The following is a 26530-nucleotide window of genomic DNA, read 5'->3' as shown; positions in this document are numbered from 1 at the left end:
TAAGCCTAGACCGCGGGATAGTGAGTAGCCCCAAGTCGGCCGACCTGAGGGACCTGGAGTTAGAGAGGGGGGTTAGAAGATTTTTGATGTAGGGGGGGGAGTGTCCATTTAGGGCTTTATACGTGAATAGGAGGAGCTTGAAGTTGATTCTGTACCGTACAGGGAGCCAGTGGAGAGAGGCCAGAATCGGGGTGATGTGGTCCCTTTTACGGGTACCCGTCAGGAGTCTCGCTGCGGCGTTTTGGACCAGTTGCAGGCGGGACAGGGAAGATTGGCTGATCCCAGTGTATAGGGAGTTGCAGTAGTCTAGGCGGGAGGAAATGAAAGCGTGAATGATTTTTTCTGTGTCGTCGAATTGGAGGAAAGGTTTGATTTTAGCTATGGTTCGAAGTTGGAAGAAGCTGGCTTTTACCACAGCGTTGACTTGCTTATCAAATTTTAATGCAGAGTCAAATATCATGCCGAGGTTTTTGACATGCGGTTTGACTAGGCAGGATAGACTTCCAAGACTGCCTGTTATCAATTTGATGGAGTCGGGGGGGCCGAATAGGATGATCTCAGACTTGCTCTCATTTAATTGGAGGAAGTTCTGTGCCATCCAACATTTTATGTCCTCAAGGCAGTGTAAGAGGCTGTTTAAATTTGACTGGTTGTTGGGTTTCAGGGGGAGGTAAAGCTGAGTGTCATCGGCATAGCAGTGGAAAGAAATGCCGTGCCTTTGAATGATTTGGCCAAGGGGGAGCATGTATAGAGAGAAGAGAATGGGGCCTAGGATGGAGCCTTGTGGAACTCCGCAGGAGAGGCTAGCTGGAGCAGAGGAATAACTGCCTATGTTGATGGCGAAACTCCTATCTTTGAGGTACGAAGCGAACCAGCTCAGGGCAGTGCCATCAATGCCAACCGCGTACCGGAGACGGTCAATAAGGATGGTGTGGTCCACTGTATCGAACGCTGCGCTGAGGTCGAGAAGGAGCAGGATTGCACAGTCGCCGGTGTCGATGGCGAGAAGCAGGTCGTTGTGTACCTTCAACAAGGCAGACTCTGTGCTGTGGTGGGCTCTGAAACCTGACTGGAAACTTTCCAGGATGGTGTTTTGGTGCAGGTAGGGCACTAATTGGTTTAGGATTGCCTTTTCAAGGACTTTTGACAGGAATGGCAGTTTGGAAATGGGTCTGTAGTTGCTAGGCAAGGTGGGGTCGAGGTTAGGTTTTTTCAGTAGGGGCTGGACCACCGCGTGCTTGAAACTGGTTGGAACAGTGCCAGTGGCCAGAGAACTGTTGATAATAGAGAGGATGCTGGGACCGGCTATTGCAATGACATCCTTCAGAAGGGCAGTGGGGGCAGGATCAAGGGGGCAGGTTGCAGGTTTCATAGCGGACACCTGTGCTTCGGGGCGCCTCCCGCAGCCGACATCGAGGGCGCGGTACGCCAGACCCCTGTTCCCTCTCCTCTCCTACTGGCCTCGCTCCTCACCCATCGCGTTCGTCGTCATCGCCGGCTCCATCCTCCCGGTCCCCCCTACCGACCTACCCCCTATGGCAAATGGCCGAGTCTTAGACAGACTATTAGCCCAGCATGTAAATATTATAATGGGGGCAACTAATGAGAATAACTGGTGGCATCTTGGTCAGCATGGATGTGTTGGGCTGAATGCCCTGTTTCAGTGCTCTCTGACTTTGTGCAGATTAGTCGAACATGATTTTCTTTTTATAAATTCACACTGACGATGGCCAGAGAATATTTCATGGAGTATTTTATGGATTCGTACAGCACGGAAACAGGGCCTTCATTCTGCCGGGTCCATGCCAACCATCAAACATCCATTCACACTCGTCATCGAGTCATAGTCTTACAGCGCGGAAACAGGCCCTTCGGCCCAACTTGCCCACAACGGCCAACATGTCCCATCTACACTAGTCTCACCTGCCTGTGCTTGGCCCATATCCTTCTAAACCTTTCCAATCCATGTACCTGTCTAAATGTTTCTTAATTGCGATAGTCCCTGCCTCAAAAACTTCCTCCGGCAGCTCGTTCCATATACCCACCACGCTTTGTGTGAAAAAGTTACCCCTCAGGTTTTTATTAAATCTTTCTCCCCTTCACCTTAATCTTTCCACCCTCTCCTGAAGAAAGTTCTATGTTATCCCACATTCTCATCTATTCCCCTAGGCACCAGAGGCAATTTACAGCGACCGATCAACCTCCAAACATTGTTTGGGATGTTTGGGTTGCCTGAAGGAAACCCACGCGATCAAAGGGAGAACGTGCAAATTCCACAGACAACACCCGAGGTCAGGGTCTCTGGTGCTTCAAGGTAGCGGCTCTACCTGCTGTGCCACTGTGCCGCCCTCTATGCCACTCTGTCGGTCAGTCCTATTATTCTTTTTAAAGTGCTCTGTTATTACATCCTTCTTTCAGGAGCCAGGCCCCCATTCTGCTTCATAGACAAATGGCCCATTGCTTTTAAATGTTGAAAGGGAAAGATAAAATCTCGTAATTTGTGCATGTAAGATGAAAAAGTTAAGGGTTCCAAAATGTTATGTGCACAATAAAATGCACACAATCTAACTGTCCCGATAAAATCTCAGCCAATAACCGCAACTAAGCAAAATTATTTTTTAAATTGTCGATACTATTGGTGCCTTCACTTGCCGTTATTTTTTGACAGATTTTAATCACTTTATCGAAGCTGTTTAAATATTTTGCTGGCTACTATATTCTGAATTGCGAAAACTCGTCCTTTTAACAAAAAAGGACTCAAAGTGCTGGAATAACTCAGCGGGTCCGGCAGCATCTGTGCAGAACATGGACAGGTGACGTTTCAGATCAGGACCCTTCTTCAGACTGATGGTAGGGGTGGGGGTGGGGGGGGGGGGGGGAGTGGAGTGAAGAAAATTGGAAAAGGGAAGAAGGGTCTCGACCCGAAACGTTACCTATTCCAGCACTTTGTGTACGTTTTTGTTAAAAGGACGAGTTTGTGTGTTAACCAGTATCTGCAGTTCTTTTTATCTACATTAACAAAATATGTTTAGTTTACTGTTCCTTAGCACGACTGGATTTTGTGTGGTTTCTCTTCACAATAAATATAACCTGATGAATTACAAAGTCTTATTTGCAAACACGTGGCTCAGGAGTGTAAAGATCTTCAAGTGGAAATTTGGTGTGTTTCGTGCCTTATTAACACAAAGTATTGGAAGTGGACACTGCTGGATACAACCCAGCGGCATGAATATTGATTTCTCTAGCTTCAAGTAACCCTTGCATTCCCTTTTTCTCCGTCCCTCCCCAGCTAATTTCACTTTTCATATCCTTTCGTTATCACATCCACCTCAGCCACTGGACCATTGTGAGCTCCTTGGCCATCGGTGCCGGTTCTGATTCATTCTGTACCTTTTCATACCTCTGGTTTCCCTCTCTCGGGACTCTCAGTCTGAAGAAGGGTCTCGACCCAAAGGGCCACCTTTTCCTTTTCTCCAGAGATGCTGCCTGACCCGCTGAGTTACTCCGGCATTGTGTGTTGATCTACTGGACAGACACATTCGTGATCCTTTAGGCTTTGTATCTTGAATTGCTGCACTGGGGAGGTTTCGAATGGAGCTTCAAAAGTGCTGGAGTAACTCAGCGGGTCTGGCAGCATCTCTGAAGAACATGGTCGGTGACATTTCGGGTCGGGACCCTTCTTTAGCCTCTAAAGAAGTCCAAAGAGTGAAGCTTGTTATGACAAAGCAGAAGGTAAACTATTATACACAGTTACCTTCGGTCCTTTCAGCACATGCTGACTGGAACTTGGTGCTGCTTCTTGCTTCTTTAAATGTGAGGTGTGAAGAGAAGTGAAGCAGACTTTAAAAAGTGTATTACTGTGATACGGTCTCCATATTTACATTGTTCTAGGGTAATGTGCTCGGGGCAGAAGCAAGTCACAAAATGCTCAGCAATGTTGTGAAATACACTTCGAAATATACCGAAATACAACTTGGTGTAATGAATGCACATTTTATTTTTGCTTTTACGCAGCCACTTAATGTTTCTATGGATACGGTTCGTTTTGAATAGATTGCACACTTCACAATGCATTTCTTATATTTATGTTACTTCTGCACATTTTCTAAAAGATATGGAGGTTTTCTTGAAATTGTACTGTGCGTTAGTGCGGCCTCTCCTGCAAAAGGACGGGACAAGCTAGATGCAGGAAAAATGTTCCCAATGTTGGGGGAGTCCAGAACCAGGGGCCACAGTCTTAGAATAAAGGGGGGAGCATTTAAAACTGAGGTGAGAAGGAACTTTTTCACCCAGAGAGTTGTGAATTTGTGGAATTCTCTGCCACAGAAGGCAGAGGAGGCCAATTCACTGGATGAATTTAAAAGAGAGTTAGATAGAGCTCTCGGGGCTAGTGGAATCAAGGGATATGGGGAGAAGGCAGGCACAGGTTACTGATTGTGGATGATTAGCCATGATCACAATGAATGGCAGTGCCGGCCTGAAGAGCCAAATGGTCTCCTCCTGCACCTATTTTCTATGTTTCAATGTTTCTCTGTAATACTGCATATAATTTTGGGCCCCTTACCAAAAAAAAGATATAGTAACATAGGAGGCGGTACAGAAGTTATTCAGTAGGCTAACTCCTGGGATGAGAGGATTGTCTTACCAACGGAGATGGGTGGCATGGTGGCACAGCAGTAGAGTTGCTACCTTACAGCTCCAGAGTCCGGGGTTCAATCCTGACTACGGGTGCTGTCTGTACGGAGTTTGTACGTTCTCCCCATGACCTGCGTGGGTTTTCTCCAGCTCCTCCGTTTTCCTCCCACACTCCAAAGACTTGCCAGGTCTGTAGGTTAATTGGCTTGGTATAAATGTGAATTATCCCTAGTGTGTAGGATAGTGTTTAAGTGCGGGGATTGCTGGTCGGCACAAACTTGGTGGGCTGAAGGGTCTGTTTCCGCGCTGGAGCTCTAAACTAAACTAAACTAAAAATCTTGGACATTAAACCCATGCTAAATCTTGCAGAATTACTGACATTTCTCTGAGGAAGAAGGGTACGGAAAGGAAAGTGGTGACATTCTACCTGGGTAATGTCATGCTTACGACACATGGGCTTGAATACTTAGACACTTAGTCAAGCACATATCACAACGCTTATTTTTATTATTTATTATTATATATGATATATTTATTATTAATTTGCAATGGGCGGCACGGTAGCGCAGCGGTAGAGTTGCTGCTTTACAGCGAATGCAGCGCCGGAGACTCAGGTTCGATCCTGACTACGGGTGCTGCACTGTAAGGAGTTTGTACGTTCTCCCCGTGACCTGCGTGGGTTTTCTCCGAGATCTTCGGTTTCCTCCCACACTCCAAAGACGTACAGGTATGTAGGTTAATTGGCTGGGTAAATGTAAAAATTGTCCCTAGTGGGTGTAGGATAGTGTTAATGTACGGGGATCGCTGGGCGGCACGGACTTGGAGGGCCGAAAAAAGGCCTGTTTCCGGCTGTATATATATGATATGATATGATAACACTTAGCACCAGGAAGATGGGGAAATCATTATCTCTCCATTGGAGTTTCTTCAGAGCAGTGCTTTTTATTAATTGAGACATTTATGAAGAAAAACTTGTTCTGCAATTTTCTTTAGAAGTTAATGGCAGTTGTTTTTAAAATGTAAATGGCTGTGAATCACTGGTGTGCTATTCCGGACTGGTTTTTATCATCATATGGCAAATATTAAGAATTGCAACAACTGAGTAACTAATCAAAGAGTTATTTGCAAAATACTGTAGATGTTTTTGGCCTGCTGAAAGCCACAGGAATAGTGCCGTGAAAGCTCACGAGATGACATTTTACTGAGTATCTAGACAAATCGACAAATCACTGCATCAGACCAACACTGAGCTCCGAATGTGTGAGAAGACACTCCAGATACTGGTGTACACCGAAGACAGGCACAAGCTACAACATTTTTAACTCCGAATACCTGACACACTTTCTTTTCAGGGCTGGCGGCTTCTCCGGAGAGAAGGAATGGGCGACCTTTCGGGTCGAGACCCTTCTTCAAAGTCTGAAGAAAGGACTCGACCCGACATTTCACCCATTCCTTCTCTCCGGAGATACTGCCTGTCCTGCTGAGCATTTTGTGTCTGTCTTTGGTGTAAACCAGCGTCCGCAGTTCCTTCCTCCACAACGCTCATTTTGCCAGATCCTGACATTCCCCTCACTTCCCACATCGCAGTTCCCCCACCCGCCACATTCCCATACACGGTCCACCTTACTCCATTAGTAACCTGCATCTGCAGTTCCTCTCTACACTTTCCTTTTGTATTGATTCACAAGAGGTACATTGCTCCCGAAAGGATGGCTTCCTTTGTCGACGAGGAAACCGAATAGCCTACCTTCTGCAGCCACTGCGTGTTGTTTTCCATGATATTTTCGAGCTGCTGAAGCCTTTGCACGGAGCCACCGTTATCCCCTTCCGGAGAATCCCTTTGCACCGTGTTGGGCACAAAGTGGTTTGGCACCGAGCGACAGTTGTCCACCTCAGGCAGCAGGAAGGTGTAGCTGCAAGACCCGTGCTGGATTTGATAGTGCCTTTTCCCAGTGTTATCCATCTTGTGAAACCCAGTTCCCAAGGAAAGACTGCAGCTGAAGAAAAGCAATGATGGAATCAACATTTTCCGCGTCTGTTCTCAGTGCAGAAAGTCAAGTCCTTTGTATATGAAATGCAGTCCAAAGATTTTTTTTTTGAAGAAAAGATCTGTCAGAGGAATTTTTCAGTTGTGCTGCATTTTATCCTCTGGAATTCTGTGGTGAAATTGCCAAGTACAAAGCACTGTGAACTGTTGCTGCTTGATGTTCTGTCAGAACTGGAGTAATAAGGTTCTGTATTACTTCCTGTAGCCTTTCAGTCTGTGTTGTGCAGGCAAAGACAATGCTGTAAAGCAAACATTATTCCCCACTGGCTTGGTTTCCCAGCTTGAAAGTGCCCTTTTAAAAAAAAGTCTGAAGCCTTACTGCGCACGTTTCTGCAAGCTGCTGTATCTGACTCAAATCAATGCAGCGTTTTATGATGATTTGACAGGAACGGCAGAAGTGTTATATGTGTGCCCTGCCCCTGCTCGGGCCGCCTGTTACCTTCCACCAAGGGGAGGTCACTTGCCAGACAGCAGAGATGCAAGAGAACGTTTCATGTCCAACCCACACTACGTTTACCGAAAACATCCAAAAGACAGATGATTGGCCTCTAACAGAGCCAGTGGTAATTCCCTTTCAGTCCTTTGTGGGGGAATCTATGAATAGACTGAAGAAATCAGTTCTGGCTTCTCTCGGACTACGTGCTGGAGTACATTATACAGCTAGGAATGAAAGATTTTACTCGCCAGTGAAAGTACTTGTACTTGTAGGTGAAAGCCTCTTGCCTCCATTCACATTGTATGAAATAACCAGTGCCTTCAACATATTGTTCTTAGACAACCTAGTGTGAGCAAACTGTGCTCTGCATTTTTAAAGAGAGAAATGCTCAATGTTCTGCTTCAGGTTTACCGCCTGCTCAAACGCTGGTGGTAAAGTTGAAGTCCTTTTGCCTTCGTTCGATTCAGCCCAGCGAGTAAAATACGGTCTGAAATTTTGAAAGCCATAATTTCATGTATCTCTCGGCTCACACGGTGCACATTTCAGATAATTAGGAACGATGTTATCATCTTAAGTTAACACATTTACGTGAAATGGAAGATAGACACAAAGTGCTGGAGTAACTCAGCGGGACAGGCAGCATCTCTGGAGAGAAGGAACATGTTTCAACAAGGTCCCGAATTTTTAGTCAAGTGTCACTCCCATCAAATAGGCATCGAATTTATTTAAAATGCCGAGGATGTGTTGTCTGGTGAAAATGTAGGTGATTCATTTACGAGAAACATAAACGTTCTTTTTGAGAGATCTCTGCTTTGCTCAGTTATGAGAACTAAAAGCTGTTCTCAGCCCTGGCGTTTTGACATCCTTCCCAGCGATTAATTTGGTCACTTATCAGCTCAAAGCACATTTCTACCGGGCAAGCAGACCTTGATAGAAATGTTTTTGGTTTCACTAATTAATGAATCTGCATGCTGTATCAAAACTGGAACATGGTTTAAAACACTGGAGTAATTGTTAAAATCAGTTCATATAAAGCTTTGATAATCTGCCAACTTGTTATATCGGGAATTGATTTTGTTTTGCTGTGAAAGGAGCAAAAGGTTTTGTTCACAATAACTGAGCTGTTAACCTAAGTTCGGATGTGTTTTACAATTCACCTTTCGCTAATTATGTTGAGTGTAATAATTGCAGTTGAGTGCTCAATTTTACCCCCCTTTCGGGACATGGCCCTTTCAAGTGCCACAGAGAGTGATTAATTTTCATGAAAAACCGAGGAGTTGTGCGCTGCTAGGTTTGGAAGGGCTTACGCTCCAATGGGAAAAGTGGACTTCTTGTAGTGCAATTGTCAGACAGCGCTCTTGGCAGCTCAGCTGAAGATTATTCCCTCTTTGTGCAAAAGGAAAATGTGGCGCAGCAGTAGAGTTATTGCCTCACAGCGCCAGGGACAGAGGTTCGATCCTGACTACGGGGGCTGTCTGTACTGAGTCTGTATGTTCTCCCTGTGACTGTGTGGGTTTTATCCGGGTGATCCGATTTCCTCCCACATTCTAAAGACGTACAGGTTTGTAGATTAATTGACTTTGGTTAAAAAAAAGAAAATTGTCCCCAGTGTGTGGGATTGTACTAGTGTGCAGGGATTTTATCTAATCGGCACAGACCCAGTGGGCCGAAGGGCCTGTGGGCTGTAACTGTAAACTGAACTAAACTAAACTTAAATAAACTAGAAGCTATCCTGGATAATCATTTTTATCTTACCTCGTCTAAAAAAAATGATTCCCATGCAGCATATTGAGGCTTTTATATATAAAAAGCGTTTTTTATAAATCTTTAATTATGCAGCTGAAGTGATAAGGTTTGTTCTTTGCAACTGAGATACAGAGATACTACGCAGAAACAGGCCCTTCAGCCTGCCGAGTCCATGTCGACCAGCGTACACTGGCGCCATCCTATACACACTAGGAACAATTTTACAACTTACTGAAGCCAATTAACCTATGCACGTGTACATCTTTGGAGTGTGGGGGGAAACCAGACCACCCGGAGAAAACCTACATGGTCACAGGGAGATCATACAAACTCGGTACACACAGCGCCCAAAGTCAGGATCGAACCCGGGTTTCTGGTGCTGAAAGGCAGCAACACTACCTCTGCACCACCGTGCCACCCCACATTAAATTCCATATTCCCACCTATCCTGCTCATTCAAGTATTTGTCAAGATGCCTCTGAGATGTTGCGACTGTTCCTTCCTCCACCACCTTCTCTGGCAGCTCATTTTAGATACCATAATTCTTCACAAAAGGTGGTGGGTTTATGGAACGAGCTGCCGGAGGAGGCAGTTCAGGCAGGTACTATCACAACATTTAAGAAACCTTTAAACAGGTACATAGATAGTGTAGGGTTCGAATGATATGGGTCAAACACAGGCAGGTGGGACCAGTGATGATGGGGCATGTTGGTCGGTGTGGGCAAGTTGGGCTGCTGAGCCTGTTTTCACACTCTATGACTGTGACTTTATCGACATTTGAAAAATGTGGCCCTCAATTCCCCTTTAAACCTCTATCCTCCCTCTCACCTCAAACATAAGCTCTCTAGTTTTTGACACTCTTACAATGGAATGGAATTGAATACTTTATTGTCACGTGTGACTGGGCACTGTGAAATTCTTTTTTGCATGCCCAATGTATACAATGGGAAGGAGTCACTGGCCACCCTATCTACACCTCTCATTATTTTATGTACCTCATATCATCTCGCAGCCTCCTTTGCTCCAAGGAAAACAGACCCAACCTGCACAAACTCTCCAGATAACTCAAGACCTCAGCAGGGCACAATGGCACAGCGGTATAGTTGCTGCAGTGCTGGAGACCTGGGTTCGATCCCGACTACGGGTGCTGTCTGTACAGAGTTTGTACATTCATCCCGTGACCACATGGGTTTTCTCCAATATCTTCAGTTTCCTCCCACACTCCAAAGACGTACAGGTTTGTAGATTAATTGGCTTGGTATATGTGTAAATTGTCCCTAGTATGTGTAGGATAGTGTTAATCATATCATATATCATATATCATATCATATCATATCATATCATATATATACAGCCGGAAACAGGCCTTTTCGGCCCTCCAAGTCCATGCCGCCCAGTGATCCCCGTACATTAATACTATCCTACACCCACTAGGGACAATTTTTACATTTACCCAGCCAATTAACCTACATACCTGTACGTCTTTGGAGTGTGGGAGGAAACCGAAGATCTCGGAGAAAACCCACGCAGGTCACGGGGAGAACGTACAAACTCCTTACAGTGCAGCACCCGTAGTCAGGATCGAACCTGAGTCTCCGGCGCTGCATTCGCTGTAAAGCAGCAACTCTACCGCTGCGCTACCGTGCCACCCTATGTGCGGGGATCTCTGGTCGGTGTGGACTCGGTGGGCCAAAGGGCCTGTTTCCACGCTGTATCTCTAAACTAAACCAACCCAGGCAACATCCTCGTGAATCTGGAGAAACAAAGAAGTTTGAGGAAGGGTCCCAACCCAAAACGTCACTCATCCTTTTTCTTCAGAGGTGCTGCCTGGTCCCATGTTACTCCAGCACTTTGTGTCCATCTTTGATATAAACCACCATCTGTAGTTCTTTGTTTCCACATGGAACTGCAGATGTTAGTTTACAAAAAAAATACACAAAGTAACTCAACGGGTCAGGCAGCATCCCTGCAGAACAAGGATTGGTGACGTTTCAGGTCTGAAAAAGCATCACGTTCCGAAACGTCACCCATCAATGTTCTCCAAAGATGCTGCCTGACCCTCTGATTTGCTCCAGCACCCTGTGACTGTCCTTGTGAATCTTTTCTGGTTAGAGAATATTTAACACTTGGAATATTTTCCCCATTCTTAATAAAGCGATCTAATGATGCAAAGATCCAGATTTACGATTTAGCCACTCATAATTTCTTAGTCTGTGTCCGCTGTTTTACATGTGAATATGATCATTTTGCTTGTGTTTTTATTGCTTTGTCCCAATTGCTGATCATGTTTTTAGTCACGGCATTTATCTTAATTTGTCTGTCAGAAGCATTTTCTTTGTGGCCTGTCTTAGCAGAACTTACGCAGCAGACACTCTTGGATGTTGTACAAAAGTGCCATTTCATGCTGCTTTTCATGCCCTGTCTCTTACGTCTCACTGGAAGTTACAGGGAGGTACAATTAATCATGAAAGGCTAAAGTGACTGTGCTTCAGTTTATTCCGCAAGAAGTGAAACCTTAGAAACCTGCAGGACCTTGCGGGATTGAACACTAGGAGTCAGGTTTGCAGCTTGGGTCAAAATTCAGCTCAGCCAGAATCTCGCTCACAGAAGTCCCATTTATCTGAAGTCTCCAGGAGTCTGTTGTCAAGTGGGCTTCGGTAATCCAGTGCTTATGTCTATGCCGACTAGCTGAACAATTGCACAAGTTAACTCTCGTACGAAGGTTTGAATCCAAAGGGTAACTTGGGTGGAAAAATACATTTGGGATCATTTTTTTGGTCAAGGACTACTCAATTTCTCCACAAATCAGAAGAAGGGTTCCGACCCGAAATGTTACCCATCCTTTATCCCCAGAGATGCTGCCTGACCCGCTGAGTTACTCCAGCACTTTGTGCCCTTTTTTGGTAAAAGGACATGAATAGTTTAAGGTGAAGATGGAGGGGGAAAGATTTATTGGGTGACTTTTTCACATAAAGAGAGGTGGGTGTATGGAACGAGCTGCCGGAGGAGGTTGTTGAGGCAGGGACTATTGCAACATTTAAGAAACAATTGGACAGGTACATGGATAGAACAGGTTTGAATGGATATGGGCCAAACACAAGCAAGTGGGGCTAGTGTAGACGGGACATGTTGGTCGTGGTGAGCAAGTTGGGCTGAAGGGCCTGTTTCCACGCTGTGTGACTATGACTATTACGAGTTTTGGCTAATCAGTGTAGAGGTCTGTCTTCTCAAAAACAAACTCCACCAAATGCACAGTCTTTTACCCAGGATAGGGAAATCAAGAAACCAGAGGCATAGGTTTAAGGTGAGAGGGGGAAATTAATAGCAACCTGAGGGGCAATATTTCCATTCAGAGGGCGGTGTGTATATTGAATGAGCTGCCATAGGAGGTTGTTGAGGCAGGTACAACAACAACAACATTTAAAAGACACCTGGGCAGGTACATGGAGAGGAAAGGTTTAATGTGTAAGAACGAACTGCAGATGCTGGTTTAAACCGAAGATTGACAAGTTGGATTTTGACCAAATCCAGGTAAATGGCTGTGGAGGCCAAGTTATTGGGTATTTTTAAGATGAGATTAATAGATTCTTGATTAGTACGGGTGTCAGGGGTTATGGGGAGAAGGCAGGAGAATGGGGTTGAGAGGGATAGATCAGCCATGATTGAATGCCAGAGTGGACTTGATGGGCCGAATGACTGAATTCTGCTCCTTTGACATGATCTGGATGTATCTTAGCAAGGACATCTTCGTCGACATGGAAGAGTTGGGCTGAAGGGCCTTTTTCTGTGCTCTATGACTATTATCTTCAGGGAACAATGAGGCTTTCCACGCCACTGCTCTGGACATCAGTGGTGGAGAAGCTCGCAAACCATGGCCCAGATCTCCACAAACCAAGGTTGCAGTTGTTAGTGTTTTGAGGCTGAAAGTTCAAGGGTTGCAGTTGAGAGTTTGTGTCAGTATAAGAGAACTTTGACTTGGAAAGGCCGACACATTGTCAAAAGTGTTTAATTGTTATATGCACCAGGAATGGAACAATAAAATTCTTACTTGCTGCAGCACTACAGGTCTATCAATTCTTTCACACAACAAATAAATATACAATAATTCAATAAATTAACAGTCAGTAATATTTGGTAACCCAACCATAATAGTGCATAATACTGTTGTAGGTAAAGCATAGTCTTGCTAGGGAACACAGGGTGGCACAGTGGTGCAGCGGTAGAGTTGCTGCCTCACAGCACCAGAGACCTGGGTTGGATCCTGACTGCGGGTGCCGTTTGCACAGAGTTTGTACCTTCTCCCCGTGAATGCATGGGTTTTCTCTGGGTGCACCGGTTTCCTTCCACACATCAAAGACATGCAGGTTTGTTGGTTAATTGGCTTCTGTAAATTGTCCCTCGTGTGTAAGATAGAACTAGTATACAGGTGATCGATGGTTGGCGTGGACTCAGTAGGCCGAAGAGTCTGTTTGCAAACTGTATCTCTAAACAGACCTACAACAGATAGAGCAAAGGGGAAGATACAGAGCACTGATTATAGTTGTGGAAACAAGGAACTGGAGATGCTGGTTAACAATTGAAAATTGTCTCTTGTGTGTCGGATAGAACTAAGGGGTGATCGCTGGTCTGCACGGACTCAGTGGGCCAAAGGGCCTGTTTCTGCGCTGTATCTTTAAAGTCTAAAGAACTTGTCTGACCTTAAAATTCACTAACTTAATGTTCGGTGCTGAATCAAACGATCTCCTCACAAGGAAAAGGGGAGGAAAATTGTCCAGTTGAAGCAGAGAGGCTGCTTTTGAGCACCTCCTGGTGTTTGGATGGAAAATCAATCTAGGAAGATGTGGGCCGTGATCAGCAGTCCTGGTCATTTTTTGTTACATGGGAGACTTGACAGGAAAGGAAAATAAGAACGAGGGTGAGTGAAACGTCAGTTTGAAGCAATCTTTCTTTGTGTGTTTGTTTTACAACTTTTCTTTCATGTAATAATTGAATAGAGAGCACATTCATCACTCAATTATTAAAGACAGTTGTCGGGAAAGTTAATTATTGCCCGTGAATAGACAGGTGAAAGTTTGCAGGCACGAGGGGCAGCCAGTGCTGGAATCTGTAGCAAATAAAAAGAGCAGCTGGAGGAACTCGGCATGTCAGGCAGCATCTGTGGAGGGAAATGGACAGTAAACGTTTCAGGTCGAGACCCTTCACCCAGACTGAAAGAGTAGAGGGGGAAGTAGCTAGTATAAAGAAGTGAGGAGCGGGGGGTGGGAGTGCAGTAAAAGCTGGCAAGTAATAGATAGAGTAAAAATGACCTGCAGATGCTGGCTTATACCATAGGGTTCAGGACATTTGAGGACTTTCTGATCCACTAAAGAATGAGAATACCAAAGATAGACACAAAGTGCTGGAGAAACTCAGCGGGTCAGGCAGCATCTCCCTGGAGAACATGGATGGGTAACGTTTCGTGCCGAGACACTTCTTCAGACTATGGGTCCCGAGCCGAAACGTCATCTAACCATGTTGTCCATAGATGCTGCCTGAACTGCTGAGTTACTCCAGCACTCTGTGTCAAAAAGTAGTAGATGGATCTCAGAGAGGGTGGATTGCTTGGCGAATAAGAGTCAGGTGGGGGAAGGAAGGGTAGAGACAGCGACAGGGACTGGGAAGTGACAAGTGGGGTACAAAGGGCAGCAGGCTCCAGCATTTAGTTTAGAGATACAGCCTGGAAACAGGCCCTTCGGCCCACCAAGTGAGTCCATGCTAACCATCGATCAAACATTCACACTAGTTCTATGTTATCCCACTTTCTCCTCCACTCCCTGCACACTAGGGGGTAATGTGCAAAGGGAGAACATGCAAACTCCACACAGACAGCACGCAGCGATCAGGATCGAGCTGTGAGGTAGCGGCTCTACCAGCTGCGCCATTCACTTGTTAGGAAAGGAAGGTGCAGAATGGAAGTGAATGAGAAGGGGAGATGGCAGACGGGAACAACAGAAGGAGGGGGGTGGTAAACGGCTTCAAATGGAGGAGTGTGCAGAAGGGGGGAGAAACTAAACAGATTCATAGGGAGCTGAGGGGTTGATGTGGGAAGACGGGTGTGTGTGGGAGGGCCAATGTAGGCGGGTGGAGAGAGGATGTGGGTTACCTGTACTTGGAAGATTCATTGTGTTATGCTCCTGGGTTGTCGACTACCCAGGTGAAATATGAGTCGTTGTTCCTTTGTACGTTCTCCCTGTTACCACGTGCGTTCCTTCCAGGTGCTCCGGTTTCCTCCCACATCTCAAAGACGTGTGGGTTTGTAGATTAATTAGCTTGTGTAAATTGTCCTAAGTGTACAGGATAGTGCCTGTGTACGGGCGATCGCTGGTCGGCATGGACTCGGTGGGCCGAGGGTCTTTTTCCATGCTTTATCTCTAAAATTAAAACTAACATTGGTGGACCAAGAGCCAACATCGGTGAATGAATTCAGTGGTGGTGGGTGATCGCCAAACTAAATTGAACTGAAATAAAAAATATAACGACATTGTTTAGATGTACCTTTTGAGGGGTTCAAATGTGTTTATTGCCCTGAATTTCCAGATCACATTAACTTCACATCAACCATCGGTCAATAATCTGTCCACAATCATCGGTCAACTATGGCTCCAGTCCGTGGTTAATCTTCCCGAGTTTCTTTACTGAGTGCTCTCTTGGCTTGGAAGCAATTTTTTCGTTGCTGCTCCCTCGCACAATGGTGGGAAGAAGAAGAAACTGAAAGGAAAGCCTCGGGTTGTGGCAGACATAAATCGCGGCAAATGCATGGGATTGAGAAGGCACCAAATCCTTGTGCGTTCCTTTAGACTTTCGAGATGCAGCATGGAAACAGGCCCTTTGGCCCACTGAGTCCACGCTGACCAACGATCACCCCCGTACACTACCACTATCCTGCACACTAGGGACAATTTACATTTTTACCAAAGCCAATTAACCCACAAACCTGCACGTCTTTGGAGTATGGGAGGAAACTGGAGCACCCGAAGAAAACCCATGCGGTCACAGAGAGAACATGCAAACTCCATACAGGCAGCAGCCGTAGTCAGGATCGAACCAGGGTCCCCCGTGCTGCGAGGCAGCAACTCCACCGCTGCACTGCCGTGCTGGCTTGAAATTGTGGGAGGAAGAAGAAATTGAAAGGAAAGCCTTGGGTTGTGACAGACATCGTTCCCGGTACATGCATGGGGTGGTGAGAGGCATGAATTGCGGTAGATGCACGGGATTGAGAAGTGGCTAGATCCTTGTGTGTTCCTGGTGGTGTGCAAGCCTGGAACTGACATTGCAGAGTTGTCAAGCCAAATGTCACACGAGGTTTGCTGCCAACTGTCAATGCTTGAGAGTGTTACAGTTGGATAAATGTCAGTGAAGCAAGCAATGCCCTCTCCATCAAACTGGGCAGCGGTCAGGAAGTGTCAGAAGGCAACGCTCTCGTGTCCTCCCTCCTCATTTGCACTGTGGTTTGATCTGGCACAGAAGGACAATGAACCGTTGTTGTCAGCAATTAATGTTTGGTCGCAAAAAAGCAATAACTAAGTAGAACAGGATTGACTTAACTTTCCACTTTAGAGATACAGTGCAGAAACAGCCCCTGTGGTCCTTTTAAACTCCAATGTGTAGTTGACTAGTTTGGTCAGAGGCAGATGAGTTTTAGTTACAACTTTAGAGATACAGCGCGGGAACAAACCCTTCTGCCCATCGAGTCCGTGCCAACCAGAGATCATCCTGCACACTAGCACTTCCCTACACACTAGGGACAATTTACAATTTTTTACCAAAGCCAATTTTCCTACAAGCCTGCACATCTTTGGAATGTGGGAGGAAACCGGAGCACCCGGAAAAAACCCACGCGGTCACGGGGAGAACATGCAAACTTCGTACAGACAGCACCCGTAGTCAGGATCAAACCCGAGGCTCTGGCGCTGTGAATCAGCAACTCTACCACTGCACTACTGTGCCGCCCCTGCTGAGTGCTGTGGTGTGGCAGAAATTCATTGGCGAGATTCATGCAAAAAGTATCAAGGTTGTCTCTCCTTTCTCATGGTGTGCATACTTTGTAAGCACATGGAGTAATAAGGAGGAAATGGACTGCTTTTTGTTTTAATCTCATGAACACTGTGTTTAACAGACTGTGACTTTTAGCAACATCACAGGGAACCCTTCGCAACATTAGTAAATGTTTTCCAGTACTCTGTCCATGAGGCATTCGTGAAAAGGGTAACAACTTCAGACAAATCATTGATCCCGGGTCTCAATTATCCCTCACTTTCATGTTCATGAGACATAGAAGCGGAATTAGGCCATTCGGCCCATCAAATCTACTCCGCCATTTAATCATGGCTGGTCTATCTTTTCCTTTCAACCCCATTGTCCTGCTTTCTACTCACAACCCTTGACACCCGTACTAATCAAGTATTAGTAAATTTTAGCCTTAAAAATACTCAAAGACTTGGCCTCCACAGCCGTCTATGGCAATTGATTCCACAAACTCACCACCTTCTGGCTAAAGAGATACCTCTTCATCTTTCTAAAGGTACGTCCTTTTATTCTGAGGCTGTGCCCTCTGGTCCAAGACTCTCCCACCAGTGGAAACATCCTCTCCACATTCACTCTCTCCGGGCCTTTCACTCTTCGGTGAGTTTCAATGAGGTCCCCCCTCACCCTTCTGAACTCGAGCGTGTGCAAGGCTCAGTGCCGTCAAAAGCTCAGATATGGGGCCCAAGATCCCTGTCAGTATGTGGAAGATTTATCCAGCCTAACACGCGGAGAATAAGACTGAGCAAAACCTGTTCACTGTTGGCAAAAATATTGTCATCACTGTTGAGGTGTTTGCAACATCCTATGTAAAAGTAAAGGATATTTAATATAAGAATTGTGTTGTCTCGTTTTCATAGCTGTTGCGTTAATGTAGACACAAGGAACTGCAGATGCTGGTTTATAAAAAAAAGACATAAAGCGCTGGTGTAGCTCAGTGGGTCGGACAGCATTTCAATAGCATGAAGCCCAGAAATTTGGAAGCTGATAAATAGATCGTTCACAATCTCCAGAGCCACCTCTTTCAAAACTCTGGGATGTGGATCATGATGTCTTTGGAATCTATCTCAGTTTCTACCCTGGGACATTGTCTTTTTTATTAATACTTACTTCCTGCAGTTTAGTTTAGTTTAGAGATACAGCGTGGAAACAGGCCCTTCGGCCCACCGAGTCCGCGCCGACCAGTGATCACCCTGTACACTAGCACGATCCTGCAGACAACTTAGAGAAGCCAATTAACCCATAAACATGTACGTCTTTGGAGTGTGGGTGGAAACCGGAGCATCCGGAAAAAACCCACAAGGTAACAAGGAGAATGTACAAACTTCACTCAGACAGCACCCAAGGTCAGGATCGAACCCAGGTCTCCGGTGCTGTGAGGCAGCAACTCTACTCCTATTGCTATTCCTCATTCTGCTTTGACTCTTCGAACTCTGATATTTCAGGTGGATTTTGTGTGACTTCTTTCATGAAGACTGACACTCAGCATTTGTCTATTTTCCCCATGTTTCTTTCTTTTCCATTATAAACTGTCTTTAAGGGACCAACATTTGCTAGAATTGAAGTTTTTACTTCCCTCATAAAGCCCTTGTTGTGTATTTTTAAAGTTTCAAGCCAGTTTTCTCTCCCCTTCCCTTGGCTCTCGATCAATTTTACTGATCCTCTTGTCGAATTCTAGAATTCTTCCAATCCTCGGGCCTCCTGCCTTTCTGCCAACTTTTAAACTCTCTTTTATGAATTTAATACCATCTTTGATTTCTCTTGTCAGCCAATTTTCTGGGTCTCTGTGAGTAAAAGGATTTTTTTCCTCTGCAGATCATGTGTTATTTCTTTAAATGCCGAAATTTCTCTCCATTGTCACATCTTTCTGTGCATTTTCTGCCCATGAATGTCAATATTTTTGATTTCTCAGAAGCATTGCAGCCTTAATGCCAAAACACATCATTTCTTTTGTAATTTGAATGAAAACCAAAGCAACAAATTTTCCAAGATTCGCTTGGTTTCTGCCAAATGGTTGATAGAAATGTGGCATTCGTCTTTTAACAAACTCGTATGTATTTTTTTGTGGACAGCTTTAGAAATACAATTTTGATATCTGATATATTCCATGCTTTGATCCTTTTCTGTGCACCCATATAGACCATTATTTGGGCGGCATGGTGACGCAGCGGTAGAGTTGCTACCTCATAGCGCCAGAGACCTGGGTTTGATCCTGACTCCGGGTGCTGTCAGTACGGAGTTTATACGTTCTCCCTGTGACCACATGGGTTTTCTCTGGGTGCTCCGGTTTCCTCCCACACTCCAAAGACGTGCAGGTTTGTTGGTTAAGTGGCTTTGGTGAAATGTTAAATTGTCCGTGTATCGGATCGTGCTTGTGTATGGGGTGATCGCTGGTCGGTGTGGGCTCAAGGGCCTGTTGCTTTGTTGTATCGCTAAAACTAAATCTATTTTGAACCATCTGTAAACAATTTGAATCTTATTCAGAACACACCAAATAGGTGGTGATGTGGACTTCGATTGTAATAAATAAAATTTCAACTGACCAATGCAATAATTAATTAAACTGAAGCAAAATATTTTTGAAAGAACAAATCAATTTCGGAAATTGGAATAGGATCGTTTGCTTTAGATGTGATGACTTTTTAAAGACTAATTGAGAAGAATTTGTAATCAAGTTGTGTTTGACTAAAAAGTGATTAAATAAGACCTTTTGATACCCTGAACTGCAATTGCAAGTTTAAAGCAAATTCATGTTAATTCAGAATGAGTTTAATCTTGATTGTTCCCAGAAAGGTCAGCACACTAAAATGCATATGAAAACATAGGGTAGAAGTTATGATCCACTGCCAATTGCTATTAAAACACAAAGTACTTGTGCTTCCACACCAGGATAAGCGGTCAACCAAGAAAACCAAGCCCAAAGCCAAAGTAGTATCTAAATTGCTCAAATACAGTTATGCTAAGGACAATAACTAACTCCATATGCAATAATAAGCTATCTACATGTTAACAAGCACATACAAACTGATCCTGCAGATACCAGCATATCATTGTGGTTATCAAGAGGGCACCTCCCTTCATTAGTGTTTTGTTGAGTTAGGCCCACGGGAAGGTTCAACAGTTAGTTCTGGCGTCCCAGAACCATCCCCCTCAATACCCACTCTCACCAGCTATGCTTCCAGTATCTACTAAATAAAAGAAACTACAGACGATTAATTCACTCAAACAAATGCTAAACACTTATCCTAACCCATCATTAAATTAGAGGATCTCCTCCAGTGCCATAGTGAGGCCCACCTGAAATTGGTGGAACAGCACCTCATATTTCGCTTGGGCAGCCTGCAGCCCAGCAGTATGAACATTGACTTCTCCAACTTTAGATAGTTCCTTTGTCCCTCTCTTCCCGTCCCCCTTCCCAGTTCTCCCTCTATCTTCCTGTCTCCACCTATATCCTTCCTTTGTCCCGCCCCTCTGACATCAGTCTGAAGAAGTTTATTCACAAAATGCTGGAGTAACTCAGCAGGTCAGGCAGCATCTCGGGAGAGAAGGAATGGGTGACGTTTCGGGTCGAGACCCTTCTTCAGACTGATGTCAGGGGGCGGGAGAAAGGAAGGATATAGGTGGAGACAGGAAGATAGAGGGACATCTGGGAAGGGGAGGGGAAGAGAGGGACAGAGGAACTATCAGTCTGAAGAAGGGTCTCGACCCGAAACGTCACCCATTCCTTCTCTCCTGAGATGCTGCCTGACCTGCTGAGTTACTCCAGCATTTTGTGAATAAATTAAAACAATTGTAGTGCCACAAATATTAACCTCACTGGGTAGACACAAAATGCTGGAGTAACTCAAGCATTTTGTGCCTACCTTCGATTTAAACCAGCATCTGCAGTTCTTTCCTACACATATTAACTTCACAGAACTTTGTGTAAGGTGTCAACGTTAACCCCAGGATATTGCTCACACTGAGGGAAGGGTTTTGAATTTTGATATTATTTTGATTGATATGCATAGATAGTGCACAGTGGTAGAGTTGCTGCCTTACAGCACCAGAGACCTGGGTTCGATCCTGACTATGGGTGCTGTCTGTACGGAGTTTGTACATTCTCCCTGTGAACGCATGCATTTTCTCTGGGTGCTCCGGTTTCCTCCCACACTCCAAAGACATACAGGTTTGGAGGTTAATTGAATCGGGAAAATTGCCCTTGGTGTGGAGAGGATAGTGTTAATGTGCAGGGTTCGCTGGTCAACGCAGACTCGATGGGCTGAAGGGCCTGATTCTGCGCTGTATCTCTAAACTAAACTAATCATGTTTTGTCTTTCCGCTGACTGGTTAGCATGCAACAAAGGCTTTTCACTGCACCACGTGACAATAAACTAAACTTCAACTTCAAACATCAGATTTAGGTTTATTATTGTCACAGTGTACCAAGGTACGGTGAAAAGCTTTCTTTTCAATGCTATCCAACCAAATCAGATAATACTATGCACATAAGTACAATCAAGTCAATCTCAAGTACAATAGGCAGATCGAAGGGAAAGATACAGAGTGCAGAATGTCGTTCTCAGCATTATACTGTGTCAGTTCCAGAGACTTGCACTCTGACTTCTTCCACATTTCTCCACCACACAAAAAACACAACGCCCGGACTGCCTGAAGATGGACACAAAGTGCTGGAGTAACTCAGCAGGTCAGGCGGCATCTCTGGAGCAAAAGGATGGATGAAGTTTTGGTTTGGAACCGTTCTCCAGACTGAAAGTAGAGGTGGGGGGAGGGTGAGGAGGGGGGGGGGGGAGGGGGGGGGGGAGAGGGGGGGGAGGGGGGGGAGGGGGGGGGCGGCAGGGTGGACTGGTGGTGGGAAAAGGCCAGAACAAATCAGCGCCGGCAACAGATGGCTAAGGAAGGGTGGTGCCCAAAATAACTCTTTGTTGGCTGGGGAAGAGGTGATAACGAAGGGATATCGGGATGACAACAGTGGAAACTAGTAGGGTGACTAGGGTGGGTGGGGGAATACTTGAAATTAGCGACATCAATCTTCATACCACAGGCAGCATCGCTGGAGAAACAAAGATGGCGATGTTTCGGGTCATCATGGGTTCCTGAGGTCATCTGTAGCCGCTCCTGATTTATTCTGGCCTTTTCTCGACTCCATCCCCCTTCCCCCCCCAACCTCTACTTTCAGTCTGAAGAAGGGTTTCGACCCGAAACGTCACCTACCCTTTTTCTCCAGAGATGCTGTCAGACCTGCTGAATTACCCCTGCATTTTGTGTCTGCGGTATAAACCGGCATCTGCACTTCCGGGTCCTCCAGTTTTCTCCCACATTCCAAAGATGTGCAGGTTTGTAGGTTCTGTAAATTACAAATTGTCCCGAGTGTGCAGGATAGTGCTAGCGCCCGGGGTGATCGCTGGTCGCCACGGACTCGGTGGGCCAAAGGGCCTGTTCCCTAAAGTCAGTCGTATGATACAATACTTGAAAGCATGTACCACCTGGTTCAAGAACAGGTTTTCCCCACAGTTATTTAGAGGATGATAGAGTGTTACTGCAATTTCAAGTCTGGGTTGACATGGCACAATAATTATAAATTGATGATTGGTGCAAATAGAAATAAATGCTCCAAGTGAGCGATTAACTTTATTTTTAATAAAAACAAAAAGCTTTTGTGAACAATTCTGTGCTTGTTGAACTGCTCTGTTTAGTTTAGATTTAGAGATACAGTGTGGAAACAGGTCCTTTGGCTCACCGAGTCTGTGCCGATCAGCGATCACCCATACACTATCATAGGCGCTGGGGACAATTTACAATTTACAGAAGCCAATTAACCTACAAACCTGTGCGTCTTTGAAATGTGGAAGGAAACCGGAGCAACCGGAGAAAACCCACGTGGTCATGGGGAGAATGTACAAACTCTGCACAGACAGCACCTGTGGTCAAGATGGAACCCGGGTCTCTGGCGTTGTGAGGCAGCAACTCTACCGCGGCGCCACCATGCTGGTTATATTCCATTTCATTAACACCTTTTTCTGACAGTCAGTTTGCTTTGGACTAAATCTTTAGACTGCCTGAGCTAAATGGATGTCAAAAATTGCCCCAGCAGTTGAGGTGGAAGGGGAGCCGATAGGAAATGGTTTTGCTAATAGTGGAGACCCAGGAGCAAATCTTCAACAACGCGAGCATATTTTTTTCATTAGAGATATAACAAGTGCTGTCATGAATGATTTATTGCGTTATTCAACGGATAGTGTATAATGACAACTTTCCAACATTTCTCAGGCCTTTTCGAGAAAACACATTCTTTATAAAAATGTATGTTTTAAGGCACATTCTTGGAATGTGGACAAATTTCTGCAAGTCTGGACATGGACAGGGCAAAAATGGACTGTTCAGAATAAAGCTGAACATTTAGTGAGTATTTAATTAGGTTGACTCCAAATTTTCAGTGGATCTTTTGAGGTTTCATTTTTTCAGTTTAGTTGAGAGATTCAGCACGGAAACAGGCCCTTCGGCCCACCGAGTCCGCTCTGACCAGCAATCGCACTAACACTATCCTCCTCACACGAGGGACAATTCTCAATTTTACCAAAGCCAATTAACCAACAAACTTGTACTTCTTTGGAGTGTGGGTGGAAACCGGAGCACCCGGCGAAAACCAACGCGATCGCAGGGCGAATGTACAAACTCCATACTGACAGCACCCATTGTCAGGATCGAACCCGGGTCTCTGGCGCTGCAAGGCAGAAACTCTATCACTGCGCCACTGTGCTGCCCATTTAATATTAAATTAAAAATGTAAAACAATTAATGCCTCTATATTTCTTCACAAATTGCCATGTATAATTGATAAGAACTCTTGCTTGCTGATTAATTTAAAGTGACTATATTTTACGATGTTTATTTTTACTCCAAGCAGTGGTCATTTTAGCATGGAAGGTTTGTGCACAGGTCACTCGGTAATTTGGTTCATTTTGTCCTTAACAACACCCTTAACAACACGCAAATAATTAATTCTCAAACTGGAAGGACCTGAATCAACAAGTTGGGTGCCAAATACACAGCCATAAACCTTTGAACTTAGCATCAATACACAGCGAAACTCATTCCCAGAATTGTGATCCCAGAGTTTCTTCTTTCAGCAGTTAGACTTACATGGGCATTCACTCTGTTCCTGCAAACGCACAACAGAAAGCATCGTAGTTTGGTATGGCAACCGCTCTCCTTGCAAGAGCACAAGAACTTGCAGAGAGTTGTGAATGCAGCCCAGTCCATCACATAATACAGCTCCCTTGCCCCCCTCCCCTCACACATCGACTGCATGCATCTATGCTTCATTGCTTCATGCTGCCTCGGGAAAGCAGCCAACATAATCAAGGGCCACTCGCACGCTGGTCATTCGCTCTTCTTCCCTCTCCTGTCAGCTTTAGACTTCAGAGATACAGCGGGGAAACAAGCCCTTCGGCCCACCTAGTCCCCGCCAACCAGTAATTCCCGTACACTAGCACTATCCTACACCTTTAGGGACAATTTACAATTTTACCAAAGCCAATTAACCTACAAACCTGCATGTCTTCAGAGTGTGGGAGGAAACCAGAGCAGCCGTAGAAAACCAACGTGGTCACAGGGAGAATGTACAAACCCCGTACAGACTGCACCCTTGGTCAGGATTGAACCTGGGTCCCTGGCGCTCCAAGGCAGCAACTTTACCGCTGAGCCACCGTGCCGCCCATTTATGATGCATATGATTCCATTAACCCCACACTATCTAACACTTTGTAGCGACCATAGAGAATGGTCCAGGTCGTCGAACCCTCGGATTGGCCAGCGAGGTCACGTGGGAGCGCGACCGTGGGGATTGGTCCAGGGAACGACATCGCTGATTGGCCAGCGATGTCAGGTGCGCGTTTGGCGCCCGATTTAGCGAGTTCGGCGAAGTCTTCAAGGAAGACAGTAAGTTTATATTGGTTGTCCTGTAACTTGTTGTTTTGACTTTGTATTCGTGTATTGCGGCTGCAATAAACTTCGTCTACAACTTACAAGTTTCGGACTCGCCATATTGGTGACCCCGAACGTGATCTGGACGATCACCGACTGAGAGGAACCCGACGCCTCGTTGACGATGACCGAGCAGGGCACACCGGAGTCAAGCGCGGCAGGCGTTCATCTTCCGTTATTTTGGACGTACGCACCGCAAGCTTGGTTTATCCACGCCGAGGCCCAATTCCATATAAAGAAGGTGTCGGACGATTCCACGAAGTACTTCTACCTCGTCAGCGCTCTATCGCCGGACACAACCAAGCGCGTGATGCGGTTCATCGTAAATTCACCTGCGGAAGACAAGTATGAAACCATGAAGAAGGCATTACTGCGAACCTTCGGGTTAAATAAGCATGGTGGTGCGGCAAAACATCTGCACCTACCGGAGCTTGGAGACAAACTGCCTTCCGTCCTCATGGCCGAAATGATGGTGCTAGCCGGTGAGCATACGGATTGCCCGATGTTTGAACAGGCATTCCGCGAGAAACTTCCCGAGGATGTCCGACTGCTGCTTACGGATTGTTCTTTTAAGGACCCCGAAGCATATGCAGCGAAAGCGGACGCGCTCATGGCGGCAAAAAACAAGGCAAGTGGTTCGATCAACAAAGTCTCGACATCGGTGACCACGCCACAGCGACAGCAAGATGGCGCCACGTCTCCCGCCAATTCTCCGAAAGCCCGCCAAAAAGATCCGCACAAGCGCGGCTGGTGCTATTATCACCTACGATGGGGTAACGAATCCCGCAACTGTCGTTTGCCTTGTACCTTCGCGGGAAATGCCTCGGCCGATCGTACATAGGGGCAGTTACGATTGGCCAGAACCGGCGCCTCTATGTCCATGATCGATTCACGGACACAGAATTTTTGGTCGACACGGGAGCCATCGTCAGCATAGTGCCGCCGACCGACCTCGAAACCAGATCGGGTAAGACAGGTCCCACCCTCATCGCGGTTAATGGCAGCCCAATTCGCACTTTCGGTACACGGAAGATGTCCCTTGTGTTAGGCCTCCGCACGTACGAATGGCCATTCATCATAGCCGACGTCAAACAAGCGATCCTGGGCGCAGATTTTCTCTGGGCTTTTTCACTGGTTCCTGATGTCCGCGGTAACGACCTCCGACCCTCTGCCGAAGATGAGCACGTCGCTCCGACAATCGCCTCCTCGCCCAGCCCTACTGTCCAGGCCGTCGTCGCGGCCCCCGACTCGTATGCTGCGATTCTGGCAGAGTTCCCAGAGCTGCTCGTCCAACGTTTCGACGCACCTTCGGCTAAGCACGGTGTGGTCCATCACATCCGCACCGAAGGCCCTCCCGTTTTCGCTCGGGCCAGGAGACTACCGCCAGACAAACTGGTGGTGGCAAGGGCGGAGTTCCGGAAGATGGAGGAAATGGGAATTGTCCGTCAGTCTGACAGCCCGTGGGCCTCGCCGTTACACATGGTCTCCAAGGCATCTGGGGGGTGGAGGCCATGTGGCGATTATCGGCGTCTCAATGCTATCACCACGGCTGATCGCTACCCCATACCGCACCTACAGGACTTTTCATCTGGCCTGGAAGGAGCGGTGGTGTTTTCCAA

General features: G+C 45.9%; 2 protein-coding genes across 2 annotated transcripts in view; one reads left to right on the top strand and one right to left on the bottom strand.

The window, feature by feature from the left end:
* angpt2a (angiopoietin 2a) overlaps nt 1–7133 on the bottom strand; it is a 93286-nt gene extending 86153 nt beyond the window's left edge. The window contains exon 1 of the mRNA XM_078398905.1: nt 6383–7133. Coding sequence (XP_078255031.1) covers nt 6383–6661 — 279 coding nt within the window. The 5' untranslated portion in view covers nt 6662–7133. The remainder of the gene's footprint in view (nt 1–6382) is intronic.
* LOC144593840 (microcephalin-like) overlaps nt 1–26530 on the top strand; it is a 145655-nt gene that overhangs the window by 103380 nt on the left and 15745 nt on the right.

Source organism: Rhinoraja longicauda, chromosome 5 (assembly GCF_053455715.1).
Source record: "Rhinoraja longicauda isolate Sanriku21f chromosome 5, sRhiLon1.1, whole genome shotgun sequence".
Classification (NCBI taxonomy): domain Eukaryota; kingdom Metazoa; phylum Chordata; class Chondrichthyes; order Rajiformes; family Arhynchobatidae; genus Rhinoraja; species Rhinoraja longicauda.
The sequence above is the reverse complement of the archived record's forward strand: the minus strand, read 5'-3'. Positions and strand labels throughout refer to the sequence as shown.